The following is an 18,228-nucleotide window of genomic DNA, read 5'->3' on the forward strand; positions in this document are numbered from 1 at the left end:
TCCGCTCTTAATTCCTTTAAGCGTCGTTCTTACCGCTAAGGTAGGCGATCTAGCTATCTTTTATTTCTACTTAAACTTAATAGGAAATATCCTAGAAATAAGTATCTTTTTAACCGCTAATAGAAGCTTTATATTACTTAAGCTTTAATATATCGAAGTTCTACCTTTATCTAGAGTTCCCTAAGTATTTCTTTTATAAAAAGAGATTAAGAAGCTAGTATTTATTAGTACGTAAGTAAGAGCTTTCTTCTTAAAAAGATATTAGGGTTTATAGGTCGAGGTTAACTTATCCCTTTCCTTATTCTTTATCTTTCGTTTTACTAGATATAGACTTTAGGAAAATAGATAGTTAAGGGAATTAAAATTACTACTATTTATTATATACTAGTCCCTTAGTATAGGGCTAGTACTTTAACTTAGCCGTTTACCTAGATCTAATATAGGTTAGATAGGTAATTAAATAAACTAGCTACTATATATAATTAAACGTATTATATAAACTAGCTACTATATAGTATTATACGCGTTAAATATAGACTAGCTATTAGTTTTATAAGTTAAAGTAAGAGTAGTAATAACTATCTATATTTTTCTTTACCCGCTTAAGATTTAATAGGTTCTCTATCCTCTATATATATTATAGCGAGTATAAGACCTTACTTAGGGCTTTAACTAAGTAATATCTTAACCTTATAATTATATAATAGTAGTATAGCGTATTAGTAGTATTTCCTAGTATTTTCCCTAGGTAATTATAGGTATTTCTTTATAATTTCCTTACTATATTCTTATAGTAACTTCTTAGGGAAATCTTAGTATAATTTCTAAGGAGCTATTATTACTTAGGAAATCGTAGTATATTCCCTATATAATATATCCCTAGGGGAAACCTCTATAAAATATCTATATAATCTACTTAGTTATTATTTCTAAGATTTTTAGGTGATTTCCTAGAGTTTACCTAGTAGCTTTTAGGTTCCTTCTTTTATAAGGAGCCTTAAAGAGTTAAGGGTAACTTCCCTAAGGAAAGTAGATATTATTATAGGTACTTAGATTATCGACTATAAGGTATCCTATAATAATTAAGGTAGTATAATAATTACTCTTTTACTATAATTACTACTTATATAAGATTTAAATATCTTTACTTTACTTATCTAATTACTTACTTTTAATTTTTCCTTTATATATTTTATATATACTTCTTATATCTTTCTTTATAAGATTAATACCCTTTAATCGCTAGTATCCCCCTTATATATAAGAGGAATAAAATAAAGCTAATAAGAGATACTTATAATACCCTTATTACTAAGTCTATAAAGGGCTAGACCTACCTTTTAAAGGCTAGTTAGATTTTCCTTTTAGTAAGGAAGTAGTTTACTTAGCTTATAAGGGCCTTAAAGAGGTTTAAGTCCTTTAAGACCTTTTTAAGCTATTCTTTTAATATAAAGTTAAAGGGGCTATTTATATTTAATAAGAAGGTACTAGTAATAGCCTTTTTATTAGATTCCTACTTCTTTTAAATATAGTATAAAAAGAGGAAGGCTATATTTATAGCTAACTATTATTTTCGTCCCCTTAGCTATATAGGGTTTAGAAGCCTAGCTATATTAGCTAGATAGCTTAGCTAAGTAGTATATAGCTTTTTAAGGGCCTTCCTTAAGTAGTTAAGTAAACTTATAACCTTATATACTTTAAGGATAATATAGTCTAGCTTATTTTACTTAAGAAGTATAATTCTTATAGCTTCCTTCTATACTTTAAGGTAGTATTCTTAGTTAAATAAAGCTTTATAAGCCTTATTAAGGACTATAGGGATAGCTTTATAAGTATAATAAATAAGGAGGAAGCTAAGAAAGTCTAGGCTAAGGGCTATCTTATTAAAAGATCTAAAAATAGCCCTTTTAATCTTAGGGTCCTTAAACTTTAGCTAGTCCTACTTAGCTATACCCTTACTATATATATAGCTTAGAGGCTCTTTTTTTTCTAGGCTTTAAGGAGGGCTAAAAAGGGGGCTAGGGCTAAGGTCTAGGGTTAGAAAAAATATTATTAAGAAGGCCTTATAATTTTCTATAAAGGTATTAGCTTTTACCTTTATCCCTTCTTTTATATAAGGGATACTAAGAAGGGTAAGATTAGCTTAAGCCTTAATATAAGAAAAAGCTATAAAGATATCTTTTCTTATTACTTTTATTAAGAAGCTTTCTTAGTATTACTTTTTAATAGCCTTAATAGTATACTTAAAGCTATTTTTAGCTTTTATAAAGCTCTTTTAGCTCTCTTTATCCTAGGCTAGCCTATAGGTCTATTAAGCTAGGCTTAGGGCCTTTTAAAAAATAGTTAGCTCGTTAGTCTACTAGGGCTTAGATCCTATATAAGGCCTCTTTTTTAGTATCGCTATATTTAAGGCCTTTATAATAGTTCTTATTAAAAGGGAAGTTATCTCTTTTAAGTTATTTTTTTATAGTACTTTTTATAGCTATAAGAAAGTCTTATTCCTTCTTAGCTAAGTATTTTAAAAAGACCTTTTAGTTTACTTTCCTATAGTTATAAGTAATAAGCCTAGCTAGTAAGGGCCTATTAAGGCCCTTTAAGCTAGCTTTAAAAGCTATAAGCTTATAGTTTAAACTTAAAGCCTTTAAGAAGTAAAAGTTAGCTTAGGTTAGCTACTTAAAAGGGCTATAAAAGCAAGGTCTATAACTAAGGCCCTATTTAAGCCTTTTTTTTAATAGGTGCTTTTTATAGCTACCTTAAGGTTTATTAGTAAGGAAGCCTTATAGCGGTCGAGCTAGCTAATAAGGGCTTTTACTTTATAAGCTTTAAAGGGTTTTATAAAAAGGGTTTAATAAAAGTAGTATAAGTTAAAGTCCCTTATTAATAGGAAGGGCTATTATAAGAGTTAGGCTATTAGTAATAGCCTTTTTATTATAAGGGGCCCTTACTAGCCTTAGCTAACTAAGGCCCCTTTAACCTCTTTTTTATTATATAAGTTAATAAAGGTAAATAGCTAAATACCTTTTACCTTTATAGCTTATATATTAAGGTTATAAAAAAGGTTAAAGCTAGGGCTAGCTTTTATTTAAGCTTTCTTTTCTATATAAAATAAAACCCTAGGCCTTTTAGTAAGCTTAGAAAAGTTAATAAAGAGAATAAGGGTTATAATATTATAAGCTAGATACTATATAAGGATATAGCTATTATCGATCTTATAAAAGTAGGGCACTTATAATAAGATAAGGTCTGCTTTTATTTCTAAGGCTTACTTTAAGATTAATAGGCTAGCTATTTCCTACTTATTAGTATTATACTATATAATACTAATAAGGTTATAATTAAGCCTAAGGGGCTTATAAGGGGGCTAAGGCTATTAAGTATTAGTTATTCCCTTATAGACTTTATATTATACTTTATTAGTTAAAAGGTACTCTCCTTTATAGCTATAGTATTAAACCTTAAAGTAAGAGTAGCCTTAGCTAGCCTTATAACTAAGGTAAGTATAATTCTTAGTTAGGTACTTTTCTAAGTAAAAGGTATACTTAATAAGCTATTAATAAGTATAAGGGTTATAGTTAAAGGAAAGTTACCTATAGTACTATATATATATAGTATATTCCTTATAAGCCTTAACTTAAATCTATAGACCTATTATATAAAAGCGTTTTTTTTAGTATTTAGCCCTTATAGCCTTTAATAGGACTATAAAGAAAATAGGTCTTACTTTCTATATTAAGCTTAAGGTACTTAGCTACTTAAGCTGCCCTAGGATATTTATAAGGGCTTTACCTTATATAGGCTTAAACTAAGGTCTAAGCTAAGTCTATATATAAGCGGCCTTTATACCTATATAGGCTAGGCTTATACTTCTCTTTCTTTTCCTATTTATAAATTATTAACCTTCTTTTAATAAACCGTACCTAAGCTTATACCTCTACCTACCTTATAATAATAGAATCTACCTTTTATTTTACTCTTTTTATATCCCTATATATAAAATAGCTATTTTTTAGCTACCTTTAAAGCTAACGTTTAATTACTTAGTTTAGTTAAACCGCCTATACTAGTATATATATACGCGAAATATCTATACTCCTATAGTTATAAAATTAAAGTAAACGTAATACTTAGTTCGCCTAAGTAATTAAGAACCTCTTATAATAGTAGGGCTTTATATAACTAAGAGCGGTACTATTATACCTTAGTAAGTTTAATAGCTCCTTTATAGAGCTCGAGCTATAGCTACTTTATAAAAAAGTAAAGCTTTATCTTAATAGCGCTATAATAAGGGATATCTATACCTAATTTAACTATCTTAATATAAGCCTATCCCTATACCTATAAAAGTATCTCTTACTATTTACGTATATTAGTATTAATAGACTAGCCGACCTCCTTATAAAGCTTTATACTAATTATAGCGAACTTAATATAGCTAAGTTAGTAGGCTAAGAGCTTATAACGCTCTATTAAAAGTAAAGTAAAGCTATTCTAGCCTACCTTATATAGTTTAAAGAGGTGCTTTATTAAGTAAACGTATATAGCTAGCCTAATATAGTAAAGTATAATTACCCTTTTATAAGCTTAAATATAAATTAGCGTATTTATTTAAGTAAAAGATCTATACTATTAAATATATATACCGATCTTATTTACTTTCTTTATAAGCTTAATAGTAATAAGTTTCTTTTTTCGTTTTCTTTTATAATATAAGAAAAGGATAACGCTAGTAATACTATAGATATTTCTATCTCTATATCGAGGACTAACGATAGAAAAGGTAGTAATAGGAGGGTCGCTATATAGGCTATAATAGTAAATCCTATTAGGTTTTAAAGTGCCCGCGCTAATAGGCGCGGGTAAACGTACTTTAAGTAGTAGAGGGGCGTATGCGCTAAGATAGAAAGGAGGTTAGGTTTAACGATAGCGACTTTAGTAACGAGTAATCTTAGTAACGCTTCTATAAGCCTTGTCGGCGTTCCCTTATATATAGTAGTAGCTACTATATAAACGGGATATATGCCTATAGCGACTAAAAGGGCGGCTAAGACATAGGAAGGCCGTTAATATAATATAACTATAGTAAAAGGGAGTGCTTATATAGCCTTATATAAGAGGGAGTAAAGTATAATATACTAGAGTACTATCCCTTATATTATAGTACTAAGAGCTACTATTATATACTAATATAGGGGGGGCGGGATACTATAAGCTTACTAAAGCTAGCTATATACTATTTTATATACCTTTACTCCCTAGCTATAAGGACTAAAGCCTAACTCTTAAGGCGCGGCCCCTACTAATAATATAGTTTATTTAAGAAGCTCGCTTAGGAGGGTATTATACGTTATTTACTAACGTTTTTTCTATAACTAAGCGTACGTAGTATATATAATAGTTCCGTCCCTTTAAGCGCGGTATTAAGTATTATTTAGTAGCGCGCTTCTTTAAAAGCTAGGTAAGGGTATAATATAAGGGCTTTTGCCTTATATAGGCCTAGACTAGGGTCTAAGCTAAGTCTATATATAAGCGGCCTCTACGCCTATATAGGCTAGGCCTATACTTCTCTTTCTTTTCCCTCTTATAGATTATTAACCTTCTTTTAATAGACCGTACCTAAGCCTATACCTCTACCTACCCTATAATAATATCGATCCTACTAAAGGTCTTAACTTTTATAATAAAGATATTAAAGATAGGGGTCTCTAAGAGGTTAAGGACGCTTTAGGCTACTAGCTTAGTTTAGCTAATAAGAAGGTTAGCCGATTTAATAGGTAGCTCCTTAAGGTATAAAGACTACTTATCTTACTACTTTAAAAGCTTCTTTACTATATAAAGGGCCTTTATTATTATAACTATATTACCTTTATTTAATATTAATAGAGCTAATATAGCTAGTTCCCTTATAACCTTATTAAGCTTATTATTAGAGTAATAAGGCTAATAGTTAGCGTTAGCGATCCCTTTTTTAGCTTTAAGATAAGTTAAAAGTCTTCTTTTATATTCCTCTTAGCTAGGGCCTTAGTAAGGGCCTTAGCTAGGGCCTTAGCTATAGCCTTAAGCGCTTTCTTTATAGTAACCTTAGCCTATAAGCTAGCTTTAAGGTTTCCTTAGGTAGCCTTAGGCTACTAAGCGGCCTTAAGCTAGTATAGGGGCTATTAGCGGTTTAGGGTCCTTATAGCTACCTTCTTAAGCCCTTTTATAAGGGTCTTATAAAAGGGTTTAATTTTTTAGGCTTCTTTAAAGGCCTAAAGGGCTTACTAAAGAAAGCCCTAGGCCCGGTCCTTTAAGAAGGGGTACTAAGGCTAAGGCTAGATCTACTATAAGTATTATTATTAAGATTATACTAGTAACCTATCTAAACGTATCTAGAACTTTAGCGTTAAATAGGAGGGAAAAACTAAAGTACTTAAAGGAAAACCCTCCTTTCTTTTTATAGCTAGTCTGCCCTTATACTAGGTCGCGGTTATAATATATAGAAATCTTACGCTAGCTCTCTTAGGTATTATTATAGTTAGTTAGAATTATATTAGCTTTACTATAAAGTAACCTTAGAAAGTAACTCCTTTATATATATAGGGTATATAGCGTTAATTAGTAGTATAAGCGTTTTTAGTTAATAGTTAATTATATAAGTATCTTTAACCTTATCTTATAATAATATCTTCCTAAGCTTTACTTTATTTTTCTACTATAAGGCTTAGCGGGCTACTTTTATTAATGCCGGCCTTTAGCCGGGCCGGTAGTTAGGTTATCGTACTAGCTTTACGCTTTACTTATTAAGTTACTAGTATTAGCCTTAGGTTTTTATTTTCCTAGTTAGGGGGCCTAGACTAGGGTTTAAGGAAGGTCGTAATAAATTCGTTGCTAGGTCTAGGTAAGCGAGGTCCGGGCCGGCCTACTTATAGCGGGGCTAAACTACTAGTATATTTATAAGCGCTTCTAAAAGCACTAATTAGCTAATTAATAAGTAGGTTAGTATAGTTTATTCGTTTAACTAAAAATTAATTATACCCCTAGCTAGATTTAAACTAACTCTAGTATTATAGCTAGTAAGCCTCCTAGGTATATAACTACTATACTATAAGGGTTTACTATAAGTATTAGAATATAGGTTAAATAAGTATAAAGCTAATAAGGCTATTAAAGGTAGCTTTCTTTTACTCTTTTACTTACTTTAAGGGCTAGTTAAGCTAAAAGTAGCTAGCTTAAGGTAGGGCTAGGCTAGGCCTAAAAAGGCTAGTCTTTAATATAAGCTAAGTATTATCTTTTATCTTAATATCCTTTAAGTCCTAGTCTTAAGTCCTAGGCCTTTCTTCTAAGGTCTTTAAAAGGTATTAGCCCTTTAAAGCTTCTTTTAAGCAGGCCCTAGCCTCTAAGGTACTTATTTCGGCCCTTAGGTTAAGGGGGTTATTATAGTTAAAGGGGCCCTCCTTAGGTCTAAGCCGGGGTCCTAGGTCGGGTCTAGGCTAGGTCCCGTTAGCGGAGGGTATATACCCTTAGTTAGCGAGGGCCGGGAAGAGTTTTCTACCTATATAGGGGAGAACCTCGCTTAATTTATAATCTTCGGCAGTATATTATATACCCGCTAGTAGCTATATAAGGCTATACTTAGGGGGGCGTAATACGCTATTCGCGACGGTTCTAGGCATATACTTTCTTCGTTTTTAGGCTTAGTATTAAAAAGTTAGCTAAGAAGACGTAATAATAAATTAATATATATATATATATATATACTTATATAAGATCGTCTCTTACTAGATGCATTACTAGGAGCATAACCAGACGTAGACGAGCTGACTAGTACATGAGATGATCTCTAGAGCCTATAATTAGACTGCGTCCCTTTAAAGATAGCGGCTTCTTATGCATAGTTGCCCCCTTCCCCCCCATTTTAAGATCCCCTAAGTCCATCTTACGGGTCCTCACGCCGAGACATCAGGCATTAAACCACAACTAAGCTGCCTACCACATCCACTACGTACCGTCTGATGTTAGCGTCTCGTACTTGTGTGGTGCTTGCAATGACGTCGATGTTGTTGACGGCTGGTGAGGCATCCAGCTGGGCGATGAGAACAAGGGCAACGATTCTCCCGCATTATTGCGGCACGTGCCGTAAAATCGCTGGATTAATTTAAACCGTTCATATAATGTTAATTACTGTCCACACATTACGGAGTCTCTTTACAGGTTGAATTGTCGGTTCGGAGATACGGAGTAGCCTAGAGGCTCCACGAGATAATCTGAAACCGAATCCAATCAAAGTCAATGCCATCGAGTCCCAGACGCGGCCGGCTTTCTCGCCATTCGTCCCCTTTCGGAAAGACTCTCGGCGCCAATTCTCCGACACTAGTCCGTAAAGATCTGAGACACCTGGGACCCTTACTCCAGCGTTGGGTCAGCTTCAGCCGCCCGTTTTCTTATCTCCCGAGACCAAATACCCTAGCCCCTGCTAGCACTGACAATTCAAGAAGGTAATTAAGGGATGGAGAGGATTAAGCATGAAAAATGGGGGAGCAGGTCCACGAGCCTGCAGTTGGCGAAACCGCCTGATCGATTTCAGTCTCGGTCCGGGTTGAGGCTATTCCGCAAGTCAAAAACTCACTTGATTCGGCACACTCAGCAGCCGGGGGTCTCGCCAATCAATGGGCTTTAATACAATCCTTCATGCTGTCCGAATTTGCCGAATTATGACACCATTACTCGCGAGGGCTGTTGGCTTCTCGTATGGTGGCCGGCTTGCGGCACAGCCAGTCCCCTGTTTAGGTATGACTAGGATACTAAAGACCTGTCTTTCAATAATACATATTCTCTTCTTCTTGCATAGGGTAACGATTCGTATTTTCTGCCACAACAAAACAGTGTAGCATGGCATCAGTTCACGTTCCATATCATTGATAGTGTGCCTATCGTTAAATGACTCAAACGCAAGCTCAGAACGAGGAAATCCTTGAAGAAGCTCAGAAAGACACCTTCCACAGATTCTGTCATTCGTCAGACATGGGATACCATGTAGATATTCTTGACTTGGTCCAAAATACGGAGCGTACTACAGCCTCAACCTTTCTTCAAACGTTGCCTTCAGACTCATTTTGCTGACCGGCCCTGAGAGGCCCTGACCTGCCCTGGCCATGGGCTTCCGGAGCTACCGGATGCTTCCCTGAAGCGTTCCAAGGAGGCCAGAGGCCGGCCCTGAACTGCGTCAAGCCACCAATGGATTGCGACGGGGCCTCGTTGAACGCCCCTGTCCGCAGAGCGTCGGATAAGCCTCTTGGTCCATTTCCCCACCGCTTTGATGGATCTGGCGCTGTCTAGCAGGCAAGGCCACATATGTCTAGTTTGATGGTCGTGCCGTGCTCCGGTATTTCACCGCCGGTATCACTGTCATCCAAAGCCATGGATGGCGGCAGCGGCAGCGAGAAGGGGAAAACCGAAGCCATCGCTCTCTTAGAAATGAGATCGAACTCACAAAAAAACCTGCTAGGAGCTGCGTCCAAGACGTGACACGCAGTGCCTGCGTATATAGGAATGGGCGCTCCCTTCTGTGGGGGGAGACTGCAATGAGCCCTGCTCTCCTGTTCTGAGTCCCGGGGCCGTTTGGTCAGAATGAAAAGAACGGAAGTCCATAGATCTACTGGTCAGTACGTCAACCAACGGCTTAACGTGATGTCTTCGGGCTTGATGAAGAGGCGCTCCGTTGCCCGACTGCTTAGACCACACTGTTTGTCCCCTGGCACCGACAACAAGGCGATGGCAATAGCTTGCCCTGCAGCAGCACAGATATGACTCCAGTGAGCTTACTCCGGTCCCTTACTTGAGTGTAGCTCGCGGGGTAACGCCGCCTGTCCAAGAACGGCCGCACAAAGAAGGCTAGATGCTTTTTTCTTCTGAGGCGCGAACGGTTCATGGCCCTTTTTATCGCTATACTAGGTCAGATCGGTAATCTAGTTGTGTTATAGTTGCGGCGTACACATGATTTGCTCATTTTCGCCTCTAGAAAGTGAAGAGATGGAGATAGTCAAGTCAAGCTGCCTATCGCGGCAAGCCATCAAAGTAGTGGCCCTATGCTGGCAAAATCGGCGTCATTGCAATGTAGTCTGTTCTTTTGAAAGGGCTGGTGTGTTGGCGCATCTCATGAATGGCTGACATCACTTTAAGCGTTGGGTAACATCTTTTCAATTCCGTTTGATACATTTTGGCATAAAGAACAAGGATATTGTTGAGTTGCCCTTTGTCAAGTCACAACGTCCCTCGGAATTCCGAATGTGGCATGATCCTTTGATAAAACAAGAAAGCTGATGTTCAGAGAGCCTCTGAAAAGAAAGGGACAAGCTGATATGAAGTAAAATCACATTCAGCAGCCGCTATTTGCTCGTCATGCACCACCTACCTATCTAGCTCCAAAACATTGACACTCGTATGACTGCAGTTGCCTCATTCCCTTCATCACGTAGCTTCGCTCTAGACGTCTTTGCTATTCCGGCGATGGCGAGCGCCTGCGGGAGGCAAAGTAGTCTGAATAACCTGACGTGAACACATGGTACGACTGAATGCAGTCGCTTTTTGGACTATTTATGGATTCCAGTATCATACACTCTTCTTGTCCTATAGGGTATCTCTATGGTATGACGTCCAGGGCTTCGCTTATCTCCAGGACAAAGCCTCATCTTTCCTACGAAAGGCAGGTCAACTGCTGTTCACTGCTTCCTATCTGGACATGGCTGGACTTCAGTGGGCGTAATGTTGAAGTGCTTGGAAAAGGGGTCTTCATTCCATTGTCGGGGCACGTGCTCGATGATGCTGGAGATGCGTCGCTCCGTGTCGGGGCTCCAGAACGTCTTGATAAACTGCATGACCAAATCCAGAGACGAGGTGACACCCGAAGACGTCCAGATCTTGCCGTCCACGATGTAACGGGCGGGAGACACCCACTTGACCTGTGGACCCATGGGAAGAATTGTTTTCCACGCGTTCTTGTTGGTTGTGGCCATCTTGCCGTCGAGGATGCCTGCCCTTGCCGCGAGACCCGAGCCGGTGCAGATGGTGATGAGGATCTTGACCTTGGGGAACATCTTGGCGATGTACTCTGTGACGGCCGGCAAGTCTGGGTTCCTCACACCTGGCCCGCCGGGGACGATGAGGACGTCTAGGTCTAAGTCATCCTTAAATGTGTTGTTGGGAAGCGCCTTGGGCCAAAAGATTGAGCCTTTGGCATTTGATCCGGGTGCCTGTGTCTCTGTAGTCACAGGTTCGAGGGTCTCGGCGATGAGCGACAGCGTCATCTGCTGCTCCAGGTGCGCCATCAGCTGAAGCGGCTCGAGCGTCCCGAAGACGTCGATCATATCAAAGCCAGGGAACAGAACGACGCCGAACTTGCGAAGCTCGCTCCCGGTGACGGCGGGGGCTTGTTGCGCCTCGACGCATTCGCCTTGTTGCCCTTGTCTTGCACCGACCACAGGAGTCGCGCCCGCATGGGCAACAGAGGTGCTGCTGGTGCCGGGGCGCCCGAGAGCGACGGCAAAGCTTAAGAAGAGGGTTGAGAGAGAGAGCTTCATCGTGTTTCTATGTTGCCCCTTGCGATCCAGCGCAGTGGTAATGTCTGGGATTCGTTATGGATGCGGTGAATGGTTCACAGGAGGGGAGACACAGTGGCCACATATGTAGCCTGGACTTTGTTCGTCCGATCGCCCCTTTTGCCACGTTGGCTTGCTCCCAGCTCGTCATTTAGGCAGCCAGTTTTGCTATTGAAAAGGCATTGTGTTAGCCGGGGGGTTCTTAGACAATACGCGACAAAGGGGCCATGAATAGCGATACGCCTTGCGCTGTGCTGGGTCCCAAATGCGCCCCCCCCTCCCCCTGACATCGAAGTTGGGTTTACAAGCAAGCCAATCGAAAGAAGCAAAGCACCGTCACCTGCACCGAGAAGGGGGGAGAAGAGAGATGCTGTTAGGGGGTTGGAATGACTGGTCCAATCAAGCGGGCGGCTATGGCTCGTGCATCACTTTTTCCCATTCTTGGTGCTGACGCAACCAAGAACTCGATTCCCCTTCGACCTCGCATATTTTTCTGCGTTTCATACGTTGCCCCTGTACGTCTAGCGTCTGGCTTGGGGGTTGCAATGCAGCCAAGCGCGGCATGCATCAAATCCACCTTCTCACGCCTGTAATAGGACGATACCCAGTGGACCTCATTGCGCACGCACCGGTAGCACAAGCGAAAGGGATTCGGATACGACTGCAGCACTGCAAGGGCTCACTGTTTCGCCTACCCGCGTACGTACGTCCGCTCCCGGCCGCTGAGGGGAGAATGACGGGTCGCCTCTAAACGCCCTCGCAAGCGATGCCATGACCGCCAGGCCTGAGCTGTGACGGGTACTGTTCCCCCATAAACCTCAAACGACCCGACTGCAGCCGACTTTCGAGCCTTGGGGCTTGGCCAAGACGGCCCGGTCGCGTGCCCTTCAGGTCCATGATGAACGGAACTTGGATCCTTGGAATCCAGAGCCGCATAAACCAGTCCCCATCCTCCTGTCGCCTTTACCACGCTGTATGCGAGCTGCCGCGCCAGAATCCGCGTGTCCGAGACCTTTGAGAGACAGCCTGTGCCTCGCCCACATTGACGACACCGCCCTGTTCAAACCTCGCGATTGGGTTAGTTGGAAAGCGCATGAGTACGAGCCCGTGAGCCTTCAACGCCTGTTCCTGTACTGGCGGCCTGTACGGGACGGCGAATCTGTCCGTCCAGGCTTCTGGATGACGATTGCCTGTTGGAATTGATAGAGTATTTCCAAACATGCCTGCCAGGCCCCTCCCCTGTTGCTGTTGAAAGCCTCTTCAATGTCAATGCACTCTCACCAGACCAACTTATCTTTAGCGGCTGGCTGAGGCCTCCGGTGCTGGATCCCCGCCTCCCGGCATAGTGACTCTCCGAGTGTCTTGCGAACCAAGGTGTACAGTGTTGCCCCTTGAAAGAATCGCTGGAACAGAATATCGAAAGCGACTATGTGTAGATTATGAATTGGATGAACGGTTGAGGGCGAAGGATGGAGAAAATAAATAGCATGAAAATGGCCAAAAAAATCGTTTTCGTATACAAAATTTAGGTATGGAGGGTAAAGAACCAGAAAACATCAACGACAATCGAGGGAATTTCCCAATATGACCACCTCCCGATGCGTACCTTCCATTGAACAACTTCTTTCCCACACAATACCTGGCTTAAAGGCACCTTCGCGTACTTGGTAGTAGGTGCCTACCCTACCTACCTACATACCGCCCGAAGTAGGCACAGACAGAAGAGACCATACCGCAAGCATGTACCGAGGTCGAGGCTCGGAGCGGCAGTTGTATGGGTGCTCGTTTAGCCTGTAGCGCCAGTAAACGTCTGGATTTGTCTCGCCTCGCCGATACGCCCGCCTGATCGTCAATACCAGACCGTGTTCAATCATGCACCGAGGTCGAGGCTCGGAGCGGTAGATGGGTCATCGTCCAGCCAGTAATTGTGTGCTTCGGCGTTGCATCCCCAGCAAGGCGGCCACTCGGTCTCGAGTAGATCATGGTTAATTTCCACAAGATCACCGTCGACCAGTACCAGGTCGCGGTCAAGCAGCACTACATCGTGGTGGCAGAGTTTCGTTCCTTGCACTTCTTCTTGCTCCGGAGGCGAGGATAAAGGCTCCGGAAACACTGGCTTTGTCAGGCCCAGGCTGCACAGCGGCTATGACGCCCCTTGGGATCCATCCTCAATCTTGTCTGAGCGCTGACTGGAAAAGGCGAGTTCCAAGGGTGACTTTAAATCGACGCCGGCACAGGCCTCGGCTTGTCTGTTGCGAAGGAGCCAGCAAGACGGCCGACAGCACGGACAAGGCTTTTCCAGCCTCTTGTGGGCCACGCAATGGCACTGTCTGCCGCAGGTGCAGTCGGTCGCGGTGGAGGAGCCGGCCGCGGCTAAAGGGTTGTCGACGTACCCAACCCAAAGTGGCAGGCTCTCGCCCGAGCAACCGGGGGAGCTCATCTGGTCTTGTCTCGGTGCCGTCGGTCCGGGATAACCAACGGGCCATCTAGGCCACCGCTAGAGACGGAGACCGAGACGGGTAAAGGTTGAGGCGACGCTCTGTCGATATGTCGGTGCCGGATCGTGGCATGTTGGTGCCATGGAAGAGGGGGTAAGCAGGACTGGCCGACATACACATCTTCCTGGGCCCATCGGCTTGTCTCGTCATGCGCCTCGGAGACATACTTTTTGGCCGTGGCTTGAAGCTTGATGGGCGTCTCATTGCCGTAACCTCTATGCAGTTGACCCGACACGTCACCCCGCGCATCTGCGAGTTGGTTCACGCCGCGACGTCACCCTCCGTCCGGGCTTTGCGGGAGGAGCCGGTGGATTTGAAACTGGGAAGGTGATTTATGCTTCGTTAAGTCCGATTTTCGAAACGCCGCTTCAACGATGCTAAAAAAGTGCTTTGTCTTCCGCTTTGCCTCTACGTTACGAAGTATCTCATCGTTCAATTGTTTGAGAACACATCCAATTTTGGCCGCCCGTAGACTAGACGAGCAAACGTATTTACGAGCGAGTGGCACTTACAAGCGAACGCCAAACTCTAAAATATAATACAGTTAACCTGCCCGTCAATGTAAAAACCAATAATTTAAGGATATAACAAGAAAATGTTATATATATTCTAGTATATTTAACTACTTATCTTTTACGAGCTGTCCTTCTCCGAAATGAAACTATGCCTACTTTTATCACAATCATGTTTCACATCTAGAAGTCTGGAACTGATTTTCGGCGATATTGCCCGCCCTGGCAAAATCCGAAACTAGAGAACGAACTTAAACTGTCGTCTCTAGGACGGCAAGGGTTTCTGATAAGGACCGTTCGCGTGGAACAGAGACAGTAGGGACAGTAGGGAAGGAGGAGGGACATGACCACAGGTCGGACATGAGCCACGCAATGGGGGTTGGCGAGTAGATCTCGGGCCACCCCCTCGTTCTGTTGTTTCTAGATTTAAAGCCGCACAGGTTTCGGAGTTTGTATGCAGCATATATCGGCGATTAGCATCAAAGGTCCCGCTAGTCTGTGGTTGGCTGGCCAGTTGATAATTATAAGAAGAGCTTCCCTCCGCCAACATGAGGTTGGTGTTCGTCGCAGGGATTTCACGGTCTCTAAGTCTTGGACCGTCTCATATACATATACAATTCTACCCAATTTTTTGCGTTGAACACCCGTTCTATCGGACTCTCACAAACGGTACTTTGAATTACACAAGATGGCGATATTTCCTACCGAACGTTTGCACGAGATTGCTATCGGGCGAACCCATGATTCCAAAGACCGGTCCAAAATTGCTTCTCTCGAGGGGCTAGTTGGTGGCTTGTCGTCTGAAGAGTTGTGCGAGGCCCGCAAAGCTTACGTAGATCGTTACTACGTCGATCCGGAACACCACCTCCGTAACTTCGATGTATTTCAAGAATTTCCGCTACTTAGATTGGACCCTGATCTTCTCATCGAATTGCTGGGTATTCTGAATAAACCGGACATTCAGAAAGACGTCACTTATATTGGCCATCTTCTCAAAAAGGCAAAGAACGCGTCTTTAACTCTTCAGGATCGGAAGGAATACTACAGCCGGCTTCCACGCATAGGATTATGGGACTCGCCCGCGCGTAAGCCGTCTAATAACCAGAATGTCGATTCCTTTGAGCGGCGTTTGCGTATTCAGGCCTGGGCAAAGACATCTGCCGTGAACTTCGACGAGGCACTCAGGGAAATAGAAAACGGCTTCCCTATAGTGGCGTTCGAACTTGATACCCCAAGGGAAAGGAATATTGCAGTTATTGCAAGCTCGCACGGCGCTCAGTGGCAAGAGCTTGTCGATTGGGCGCTTGGAGTCCTCGATGCGGGCTATGCCGTGCAGATTTTCACACCATTTGGACGTCCGCTTGCGATCCAGCGAGACAGCATGCTAGTCCGCGAGCCGCCCACAGAGGCTGTTGCCGTCGCTTTAGGTCTTCCAGGAGTTGGCCTTGGAGCCCCTATTCGCTTGGATCCTCTCCGCTTGCCGAAAAGCCGCCTCGACTATCTACTTGGGAACGTAGTTGGGGCTGATCGGTTCGATGCGAATAGGTTCGGTGCTGTTTACCTAGCAGGCGGACTTGGCTTCAATGAGGTCGTGGCAGTCACCTCACCGAAAAGTGCCGCCGATGATACTCATGCAAATATCGCAGCGACACCCAATATCGCGGTAATGATGGGCAGCGCAGTTGAACACCGACTTCCTATTATTGCCCTCTGCCACGGTCCTACCCTGTTGGCTTGTTTAGATATTGATATTGGTGGCAAACGCGAAAAACTGGTTAAAGGGGTAGAAGTGGCTGCCCTCCCTGCTCTGGAGCCCATGGTGCATGCGCAGGGAAAGCTGGAACCCCAATTCAGCTTTTACACATGGAAGACACATGACATTCTCGCCGAAGCTGGAGCTTTGGTTAACGAATTGGAAGACTTGAAAGGTATGACGGTAGTCAGAACTGGTGTTCGAGATGGCTTGCACCTGGCCACGGGTCCTGGGCCACAGACTGCGTCGAATTTAATCAGCGCAACCACATCTGCTTTGGAAAAACGTTGGGGAATGGCTTGATCCCATATCTTTAGGATACTTGTTGAATCCTTAGAATCTACTGTCCCATAGCAAGAAACAGAGAGCTTTGGTCGTTGTATTGAGTTCTCCACTAGTCCTCGAAGGATATACTATAGGCTGGTCACAGGCTTGAAGTTGCTGCTCCGAACTATGATATGACTTTTCTAGATGCTCGCTGGACCGAACGATTCGCCTCGTCACGGCTGCACTGGAATGTCCAAAAAGTGACCACCAGAAGAGAGTCCTCATTATATGGAGGAAAGATGGCAAATTAGATACTGCAGCTGTTGGCAACTGAGAGTTCTAGAAGCGTGCTGGGGTTGGTTGTCGGAGGCTGCCTTTGAAGCACCTCGTGATCTGGTATCTACTTGGTCATTGGATCTTGATAGGCCTCTCGCAAAGGCGGTGTATAAGTTTGACTTGCGTGACGCAGCGCCTTTGGAACAGGATGGATCATAACAGCGGTGACTGACTTTGAATCAGGCATTAATTGCATCGCATATAGTGTAAAACAGGCATGCACCTGGTCTAATGATAACCGCCGACGAATATGAATAGAAGTTTATACACCTACTATAGTCACTATTTCTCCTTAATTTTGCAACTTGAAGCGAGGCAGCTTCTCGGGGTAGTAGTTAGTGGGTTGAAAGACCAAACAAGCAATAGCATTGGGTACACAGCAGCGCGTAACGCGAGGGGGTTTATATTCAACTCTCTCCTAAAAACGCCCATCATTTAAGCCCGACTCTGGGTCTAACGAGTCAGTCCCAGCGCCGAGCTATACCGTTTTTGGGCTCTATATTCTCAGAAAACAGCTAGCCCCGCGACCCCGACCCATACCATGGCGGCTACACTGGCAAAACCTCTCGCAGCGCTGTTGACTACCGGGCTGGTAGAAGTCGGGCCGGATGCCGCCTGCCCCGCTCGGGTTCCGGTGCTACCACTTGTAGGAAGCTGAGTGGCGGTAGCCGTCGAGCCGCCCTTGCTATAGAACTCGACACTGGCGCTGGAAACGAGCGCGCTGTAGTCGCTTGCCGTCAAGGGGATCTTCGTATAGCAGCTCTCAGTCGACGTTTTCGGATCAAAAAATGTCGAACCGGTGCAGATTGGCCAGCCAGGGCAGTTGCTGAGTGTAAGTTGTTGGCCGACGCAGCAGTATCCTTGCTCGTCATTTTCCTTGGAGTTCTCCTTGGAGAAGTCGAGCGACCCATGGTACACAAGAGTACCTCCCGGACATCTGCCGGAGGAAAAAATGCCCCTTTTGTCCACTTCGTTTTCGATCTCGTTGCCCAGGTCCGAGGCAACTCCATTCACAGGATAACAACATGAGGAAGAAGTCCTGAACGCATAATGACCGGACTTTTGTGGTGCTGAGAGAGGTGGCGAGGAGAATCCGGCGGCTTTTAGACATGTACTGTATGCAAACAGTCAAGCAGGCGAGAAAATAAAGGGTGCCAGCAATATTTATATAACATATTTCTTCTTCCTTAAGTTCCTTGGTTCCCCTTGAATTGGGATGAAGGGAGACAGACCTTGCTAGACTATACGTGCTCCACAACGGTAATTTCTCTTTTCAGACAAGGAATTGACAA

General features: G+C 42.9%; 2 protein-coding genes across 2 annotated transcripts; one reads left to right on the forward strand and one right to left on the reverse strand.

Annotated features, from left to right (window-relative positions):
* Window positions 1-10,694: 10,694 nt before the first annotated feature.
* On the reverse strand, window positions 10,695-11,552 carry HRG_01188 (DJ-1/PfpI family domain-containing protein; the record flags this gene model as incomplete). The annotated part of the gene is made up of 1 exon (XM_044859659.1): window positions 10,695-11,552. The coding sequence occupies one exon, from the start codon at window positions 11,550-11,552 to the stop codon at window positions 10,695-10,697; it is 858 nt and encodes a 285-aa protein (XP_044726059.1).
* A 3,716-nt stretch (window positions 11,553-15,268) lies between these two features.
* On the forward strand, window positions 15,269-16,636 carry HRG_01189 (uncharacterized protein; the record flags this gene model as incomplete). The annotated part of the gene is made up of 1 exon (XM_044859660.1): window positions 15,269-16,636. One exon carries the CDS (start codon window positions 15,269-15,271, stop codon window positions 16,634-16,636), a length of 1,368 nt encoding a protein of 455 aa, XP_044726060.1.
* Window positions 16,637-18,228: the final 1,592 nt, after the last annotated feature.

This window comes from Hirsutella rhossiliensis (genome assembly GCF_020360975.1).
Source record: "Hirsutella rhossiliensis strain HR02 chromosome Unknown scaffold00001, whole genome shotgun sequence".
Classification (NCBI taxonomy): domain Eukaryota; kingdom Fungi; phylum Ascomycota; class Sordariomycetes; order Hypocreales; family Ophiocordycipitaceae; genus Hirsutella; species Hirsutella rhossiliensis.